Genomic DNA, 9329 nt, shown 5'->3' on the forward strand with positions numbered 1-9329 from the left:
ACCTGCAGGAAGACTTGAAAACTATTATTTAGCTCAGAAGTGATTCACAGAACAATAGTGGGCTGGATTTGGCTTAGAAGCCAGCTTGGAGGCCCTAGTATGGAGCCGTCACCAAGTTAGACCCATGACAGCTCACTGGCTGAGCTAAGCAAGTTCTCTAGTATCTCTAAGCCTCTGTTTCCTCTAGTGAAAGCAAGTTGTTTAGCTCAAAGAATTCCCAGAATCCCTTGTAGCTGCAGAGGTCACAACGTGTGCTATTATGTTATGTAGCTATCAGAAAAAGCCAAGCTCTACTCTTTTCCAGCCCCCAACTTACTGGATGAGTGGTCATTGGGTTTGTTGTGAAGCCACCCCATGCTTCAAACGTTTCATCTGTAAGATGGGGATAAAATTATGTTGACTTTAGGGTCACATTGTGAATTAAGTTTCATGATACTCATGAACCCCTTATCTTGGGTATCCAACATTTATTGAACATAGTGTGTAGTAAATAATGCCAGTTTATGCTTTGAAAATATGTGAATTCCTATTAAAATAGTAATTTTAAAAAGAGTTTCAGCTGGGCATTGTGGCGCATGCCTTTAATCTCAGCACTCCAGAGGCAGAGGTAGGAGGATTGCCATGAGTTCGAGTCCACCCTGAGACTCCATAGTGAATTCCAGGTCAGCCTGGCCTAGAGTGAGACCCTACCTAAAAAACAACAACAAAAAAAAAAAAAAAGACAGTTTCAGGCTAGAGAGATGGTTCAGCAGTAAGATTGCTTTCTGCAAGCAAAAAGGCCTGAGAGAGCCCAAGACCACCTGAGTTTGATTCCTGGACCCACAGAAACATCTGGTCATGGCCATGCACCTCAGTCCCGTGGGGAGCAGAGGCTAGAGAATCACAGAGGCTCCCAAAAGCAAAACTGCAGCAACTCCATGTTCAGCGAGACTATCTCAACAGAAGTGTGTGGATGAGCAACAGAGGAAGGGCACCTGACGTTCTCCTCACATGCACCTCTCTCTCTCTCTCTCTCTCTCTCTCTCTCTCTCTCCTCTCTCTGTCTCTCTCTCTCTCTCTCTCTCTGTGTGTCTCTCTCTCTCTCTCTCTCTCTCTCTCTCTCTCACACACACACACACACACACACACACACACACACACTGTCTGCATGCACTCCCATGCCAGAAAATGGTTTTCTTCACAGCCCTGAGCCAGAGCAGCAAGAGGGGAGGGCTGCACATCCAACTTGTCACATCTGTTGTCTGCTTGCGTGTGAGGAAAGCCGAGAGAGCACATTTGAGAAGTTAGCCTGCATCTCTGTTTACAGCTCACTTCCTCCACCCAGTGGCAGGAAGGTCTTTGGTAAAACATGATGGAGAGGTGAATGCTATACTTTATCTTGGCCTCTAGCATAGAGCAGGATTTCATTTTAAATAGAACCCCCTGTGATTCCCTCTACATTGACAGTTTGAAGGCCTGGAAGTGGACAGATAAACCACATAGCTGAGTGGCTGTCAACATTCCCCTGCTGAAAAGTAACAGACATCTGAGCAGTGTATTGCTCAGTTGTCTGTTCAAGTGGTTATTGGAAGTGTCGTCCTGCCCGTGTAAAGAAGTAGGACACATTTGAGCATCGTGTGGGTCAGTTATTAAGTGGTGTCCTCTGGCCTCATTAAAAAATACTGCAGCACTTAATAAATATCAGAGCAGATCAGTAGCACCATTTGAGCTTCCTTTGTAATTGTGTGCGCAGGCATGAACACCCTATTTGGAAGGCTTAATTCCATGTCAGAGTTTAAAGTACTGTATGCTTTGTTTTGAAATAGAGTCAGGGAAGGGAATGGGAATAGATGTCAGCCACTCGATAAAACAAACCTCAGACACTCAGATGAACCATCGGCAAAAGGGATCTACAGGTCTCTCCCCTTTTCTTGTCCAATGGCTGGGTTCCAGGTAGCTGCTGTTTCTCTTTATAACGCTGCTGTGTATCCCTTCCTCCCCCTCCAACTGCCAGCAGCAGGAAGGAGAAAACAAATGGTAATTGCTGGCCAAAGCCAATCAGGGATCCAAGAAGAAGCCAGGGACAATGGTTAGAACAACTGGGGATGAGAGCAGGAAAAGGACAGGTACAGGTTCCACTTGGAAACTTTTTTTTTTTTAACTTCTTCTCTGTTTGCCTTGTCTGTCTCTTCATGCCTGACTTTTACCTGGTTGTTCCTTGCGTCTTGTTAGCTCTCTCTGATTGGTCTCCCCTTCCCTCCCCTTCCTCGCTTTTCCTTTATTTCTTCTTCCCTTCTCATCTCCACCCTTCTCCTTTTCTCCTCTCCCGCGCCTCCCCTCTTTCATGCTTCCTCTCTCCTACCCGTCTTCATTCTTTCTCTGATGCTCTTGTCTGTCTCCAGCTTCCTCTCATTCCTTTGTCTGCCCTTATTTTTGTGTGATTCTCTGTTGTATCTCTTTTCCTAACTCTTCCATTGCTCTTTCTTTTTGGCTCTGCCACCCCCATCTTTGCATGGTCACCCCTCCTTCCCTCTCTCACTCTTCTCTCCTTTGATCACTCTCACTCCCCCCCACCTCTCCCCAGTTAGTACCTGCGTATCTGCATCTCTGTCTCCCTTTTTCTCTCCTGCCTGTTTGTTTATGCATGGGCGTCTCTCAGTCTCTCCCCTACATGACTGATTTCTGTCTGGTCACAGCATCTGCCTTTAGGACCCACCTCTCATCACAGTCCTATTTCTAAGCTTTTTATATGTGAATGGCAGAATCTTCACATCCCACTTCCTTCTGCGCATGCTAGTGTATGCTTGATAATTAAGGCTGTAATTAAAGTGTAACAGCAAGTATAATTAAAATTCACTTTAGTGGATCCTGAAATTATGAAGCAATTAGGCTTTTTGACACAGCACTGAAGGGGCTGCTGGAGGGGGGAAGGATGTATTTTGGGGAAAAGGTAGGCTCCCCTCCTCCTTTTCCTGGTCATGCCCACTCGCCTGACCTGGAAACAAGGCCTCTCCTGCCTGAGGCTTAAAAGTTTCTACTTGGGAGGATTGTCAGCAGTCTGGGCACGCCTGTACAGCTGCTCCTGTACTCTTCTTGGAGAGAAATGGGCCAAAACCAAGACCCCTGGAGAACCTTCTATGTGATTGAGAGATGTTTAGAGAAGGGCCACCCACGTCTCTCCTCTCTGCGTGCCTCTATATGGGAATCAGCTGTGCATATTCAGCCTGTCAGCTGGGGTGGAGCTGTGGCAGATACTGCAAGATGGTGAGCAATCCTGACACACTGAAGTGTATATCATCAGGTACAAGGGAAAGGCCACTAGGTCTTCCCACAGGGCCTCATTTGTGCCATGATTTGGGGAGCACAGGGTACTGGACGCCTGCTTGGAAAGCCTATTTAGGTGAATCTGTGGAAGGTGTCCCTGGAGATGTGTTACAAACACAGGGATGGGCCGGCCCACAAGAGGACAGCACGGCGATGGGCAGACTTGACTCCGGGGCCACAGCCCATCATATGTGGGCATCCGCTGGCTTCAGATTAGCTCTGGTGTTAAATCGGATGCTGTAGGGAACGGTACTTAAGGAACTGATTTATCTACGCTATTGGTTGCCAGGAAGAGTAATTGTCATGTACTTAAAAGAAAATCAGGACCTGATTTCATCCTTACATGGAGGGGATCGCAGACAATGAGTGAACGGTTTGCAGGATGAATGAATATGAGAAAACCACACCCCAATAAGGCAGAATGTGAAATAGAGGAGTGACAGGAGCAGCTCTCCACGGCTGGGTGAGGGTCTGGGAGATGAGGCCAGAGGAAGTCCAGAGGGAATGTGAGGAGGGAGGAGAGCTGTGGTACCTTCGCTTAGATGTCTTCTGTGGCAGGCTGGGGGACATCTGGGGACAGAATTCTAGTCAGTGTTTCTATTGAGACTGATAGAAATTTGCACATCTAACTTTCATTGACCTTCTGGTCCAGAGACTAATTCACTTCTGTGCCAGTCAGCGTTTTTGATTCACACTCTGCCATTGCCCGTGAAAGCCATGCCTACAGGTTAATGTTTGAATCCCTTAGTCTCGTGTCTAACACCTGCCACAGTCCCATCCCTTGCCTTGCTTCTCAAGCTCTGGGACCCTGGCTAAAACCTTACAAAATTAATCAGAATGTGCCCTGAGGTCATATTGATGAAATAATAAACCCTCACATCTGTGTTAGTCACTGAGCAGTTTGTGTGTAGCCAAAAGAGTGCTAACATTTCACAGATCTGCTGTAAGAAATCTGGGTGTGGCTTAGCTGTGGCTTCCCATGCATCTCTCACAAGGCTGTGTTGGACTGTGGACAGATCACTCAAGCTGGTTTACCTGGTTGGTGGCAGGATGTTATTCCTGGTGGCCTCACTCCTTAGTGGCTATCAGCCAGAGATGGCCCTCAATAATTAGCAATTGGGCTTTTTCATAGGGCAGGTCTGTGTGGAAATTTGCCAGAGTAAACAGATTAAAGAGTCGAAGGGAGCCAGACCAAAACCAAAGGCTTTTGAAGTGACAGTCCATCACTTCTGCCATTTTCTTATTCATCAAGAGTCAGGCTCAGGGTCCAAGGAAGTGAGGAAGATGATATGAGCATGTGGGTACCAGCGGGAAGCTTAATCACTTATCTTTTCAATTCATTTTAGAAGCCATGAACTTCAAAGTGACACCATCCCTTGAACAAAAGAGAAACATTGACATGTTGGGGGCTGAGCATTATAGGAAGTTCTTCCTCATGCACATAAGGCTGGTGAGGGGGAGTGGATGGGTGCTGTCATTACCATCTTCAAAAAGGTGTTTTCCAGGGTCACTATTGCTAGCAATACCAGAAGGCAAAATGGAGAGCGGATTTTATTTCTGAGTGACAGAGAAAAGAGAGAGAGAGAATGGACATACCAGAGCCTCCTGCCACTGCAAATGTACTCCAGATTCATGCACCACTTTGTCATAAGGGTACTGGAGAATTGAACCCAGACTGCAAGTACCTTTTTAACCACTGAGCTGTCTTTCCAGCTCAGGCATGTGTTTTACACATGTTTTTTCACATTCTTTTGGCTGGAACACTATCATGTGATCCTACCTAGATGTGGAGCGCTGTCATGTGATCCTACCTAGATGCAAGAGGGCCTGGGCAATGTGAGGGTAGCACTTGCCTGTAGTTCTTCTAAAGGTTTCATATACTGCATTAAGTTACTTTGGATTTTAGCTATTACATTATTCGTTCTAAGGAAGATAGTGAACAATAATGCAAGTATGAGCATACAGAAGTTAAATAATTTACCAAGGACTTCACAGCAAGTGTGTGGCTGCAAGCAAGAGCGTCAGGTGGCTCCTTCATCTGGTGACTGCTGTATATGTACAGCAGCCTCAGTGAGTCTTGGTCAAATGTGGTCACATACACAGTGCCCACTGTCCACTTTCCAACTATTTCAGGGGGCCCAGGGGCCCAAGAGAGTCAGTCCAGCCCTTCTTATGTCAGCTGGCCTGTGTCTAGGTGTGTGAAACACGCTGACCAAATGCCTGTTTAAATTTGCATTCCGTGTGGCATGGCATGCTGCCCACAGTCTCTATTTCAAAGTCTTTGTTAATGTAGTTTGTCTTGCCAAGAGGATACAAACACAGGAACTATCTTGAGATGAGGTGTTTCACAGTCTAGAAGAAATCTTTGGAGCGTGAGTTGTCTGGCAGATACTGCAAACCCACCAGCACCAGGCCAGAAAGATCAGCACAAAAAAACATGTGTGGTTTCCTAGACATAAGTAAGCAGATCTCCGAACTCCAGATCTCAGATCAGACCACACTGTAGGCCCTTGCCTTCCAAGAAGACTTTACAACAGACAGGTCACCTATGCAAGGGCTAAAATCACACCAGATCCACTTGACTATGGATGGTCAGCCTCTCTCATTTTCTTCATGCGAGCCCTTGTCTGTATCTTCGTTTTAACTGGACTGCAGCTTGAGGGAGATGCTGTTGTGTGGTCTTTCCCATTCCTGACCTTCAGGGTAGCCTGTGTTTAATTCATCTCCTATGCAAGCAGGGCCTGTCTGTCCATACTCCTCTGTGGTGCTCCCGCAAGCACTCCAGGCCCCCTGGGTCTGACATTCCTGTGCTCCTTTCTGCTGCTTTTCTTTTGCATCCATTCTCACAGGCTCAGCGAGGAGACAAATCAGTCAGAAGATTTTCCTCTTCAAACTCATTGAACAAATGCCTGTTGAAGAAAGCTCATTTCCCTTTTTTGAAGTGCCAGATAAAATGCAGGCAAAGTCTTTCTAATGCCAGTTCATTGAAGCAAAAAGAAGAGAAAAAAAGAAATCTGTCACCTGGCTACAGCTCATAAATTGCTCAAAGTGTTGTGAGTAAATGGCATTGGTGTCCAGTGAGGTCCAGCTTCCTGGTATTTCTGGATGGACAGCATGACTGGGTGCCACCTGCAGTTTACTCAGTGGTTGTCATTGTCCCCCTTCTAGGAACCAATGTCCAAGAGGCCCAGAACATCCTTAAAAACAGCGGGCTCCCCATTACTTCAGCTGTGGACCTGGAGGATGCTGCCAAGAAGGCTGTGGCCTGTGTGACAAAGAAGTGACCCATTCCTTGTGGCTCCCCTGAGAAGGGAGGGTTCTCACTACTGTGCAGACAACAGCGTTTATATCACTGGGAAGCAGACACACAAGAATGACTAGTTGAAAAATCTTGTCTGAATTTTCTCAAATAAGCTAGCTAGACTGCCTAAACCTGATTCTACTTCTGTAGTCTATAAAAAATCATATTTTAAAGTTTCATACTCTTCTCACGGTAAGCCTGTTCAGTAGGCAGGGTTTTCCAATATCAGGGCACAGTAAATGTGAACAAATAATGTGTTTATGTACAAAATTTGATACCGGGTCTGCATTCACCCACAAGAACTTTTGTGCACATCTGTCCTCTATAATAGAAAACTTTCAGAGTACTCACACTGAAAAACAGGGCTTTGTAGAACATATCAACAACTACCAAAGAATGCAGCTAAGACATTTGAACACATAGCTTGAGTAAGCTGATGCAATTTTTACAAGTTTCTAAGGCGTTTGGGAAAATACATGAATATTCCAAAATGTGTTGTGCCACAGAAGTTCCACATTAATACCTGACATATATTTTACCCTGTGCCTTAATGATGAATGTACTATTTACCTCATACTAATATTAACATCAAAAGCCTTATTTGTGAATTTGAAGTAGAACGTTCCACTTAATGTTTAAGGTGGTAAATGCTGATTGTGATGGAAATCTGTAATTAGACCACTGCATGAGTTAAGGTAAAATTTGTTAAGAGTTGGATCACTGTAGAATGTACCACCTTGTGATGGAAAACCTGGAAAATAATAATTGAAGGAATGTGGTCTTTACCATAATAACTGTTTTGTGATGGAAAATTTTAATTACACTTTTGCTTAAATTTTAATAATTTTTGTTACCATAAAATTTTAATTTAAATAAAATTCAATGTTTAATAAGTATAGAGTGTATTTCTTATTTTCATTAGTTTTCTGTATTTATCATTCTTTTCTTGTGAATAAACTGTCCTTTCTTCCTGAAACCCAGCTGTAAAGCTGGGAAGCTTCAGAGGCCTACTTGTCTGTGTGTCCAGACCCCACTCTGCTTTATCACAGGACCACTTCCACAGAGATCATGAAAGTGGAAACTTACACTCAGAGTGGGCACCCAGGAAAGGGTCGCACAGGTGCAACTCAGTCTGCGTGATTGCTTGAAAAGATGGCCTGGTGAGCACGCCTTCACTTCCACAGGTGGCCCCAACAGCGCTCCTTTTAGCATAGCTGGCCACACTGGGTTTGTACCAGATCAGTTATCCTCACAAATTTCTCACACGGGCAAAGTAAAATTTCTTTATTTTATAGGTCTGTATTTGCCGTGGGGTGGGGGGACATTGAAAAGACCACCCTATATCCTTTGTCTACACTGTGAAGGAATGAAAACAATTAACAATGTCCTTTTAACTATGCTTTGTTTTATGATAGCATAATAACCAGTTGGTATCATAAAAGAAGTAAACATGTGTTTTGTCAATTAGCTAATAATCAGCCCTTGGAGTTTCTGCTTCTAGTGAAAGAGCTGTATGTGAATCCATTGTGAAGATTGATGATTAAAATCAGCTGGTTTGGAGGGGAGACAGGAATGAAACCGTCCAGGTGATGATTTTGTGAAAGGCTAACAATAGGTTTTTTTTTTTTCTCTTCAAATAAGTGGTCACTTGTCAGAATTCAGCATTTATTTCATTTCTCTTCACTGCAAGTATGTGTGCTTATACTCCTCAGGTCCCTGGTGCTGCATGTGTATGAGTATGGAATGGGATGCAGGCGTGTGTGTCAGATCCATGGTACCATGTGTGTATCCCTGTACATTATGTGTACATTCTGTTAATGTGTGTGGAATGGGATGCAGGCGTGTGTGTCAGATCCATGGTACTATGTGTGTATCCCTGTACATTATGTGTACATTCTGTTAATGTGTGTGGAATGGGATGCAGGCATGTGTGTCAGATTCCTGATGATGCACGTGTAACCCTATATGTGTATACATTCTGCTTGTGGAATAGGAAGCAGGCTTGTAATCAGATATCTGGTACTACGTGTGTATCTTGGTACATGTGTACACTCTGTTAGTACGTGTGGAGTGGGATGCAGGGGTGGGTGTCAGATCCTTGGTACTGTACATGTAACCCCATACATGTGTACATTCTATTAGTGTGTGTAGAATGGGTGGTTTTATACATCAACCTTGTTGTATTGATTGTACAGGGAAGGATATGATGTCATCTTATCATTTATTCTGACACCCTTTCAGAATGCTTTATCCAGAATGTCCTGTATCTCAGAACTCCCAGCTTCTCCACATTTTTGTTTGATCTGTGCTGTCTAAAAATGTCAAAAATATTTTGTTAAATATTAATCATTTCCTCTTAATCTAGACAATGCTTTTTAAGGTTGCCCCTATGTGGACAAAATATATCCATGAAAAGCAGTTACCATTTATACATAGTGCTCAGGATCCCACCAGCATGGAGAAGATCTCACGTGCTACTTGGAGTGCTTTCCTTGCAGGTTGTGACTTGTTTCGCTAGTCTGCCACCTCCCATGTCCCGGTCTCCTAGGAAAGTAGGTAGAGATTTTGTCCTAAATTTACCACTTACAATACTCATTTCTTTGAGTTGATTTAACTTATGTCATTTCCCCAGCCTCTTTGTTGTAGCAAAATCTCAACTTAAGCCCAGTAAAGAAGGAATATAATTCATTTGCTCTTGAGGTTATGAAAAGTAGAGATGTTTGGT

General features: G+C 44.2%; 1 protein-coding gene across 1 annotated transcript in view; it reads left to right on the plus strand.

Annotated features, from left to right (window-relative positions):
* Positions 1-7500, plus strand: part of Suclg2 (succinate-CoA ligase GDP-forming subunit beta) — a 254151-nt gene extending 246651 nt beyond the window's left edge. Inside the window, exon 11 of the mRNA XM_045136042.1 lies at positions 6472-7500. Coding sequence (XP_044991977.1) covers positions 6472-6587 — 116 coding nt within the window. The 3' untranslated portion in view covers positions 6588-7500. The remainder of the gene's footprint in view (positions 1-6471) is intronic.
* The last annotated feature ends 1829 nt before the right edge of the window (positions 7501-9329 follow it).

The sequence above is a fragment of the Jaculus jaculus genome, chromosome 16, assembly GCF_020740685.1.
Source record: "Jaculus jaculus isolate mJacJac1 chromosome 16, mJacJac1.mat.Y.cur, whole genome shotgun sequence".
NCBI classification, from domain to species: domain Eukaryota; kingdom Metazoa; phylum Chordata; class Mammalia; order Rodentia; family Dipodidae; genus Jaculus; species Jaculus jaculus.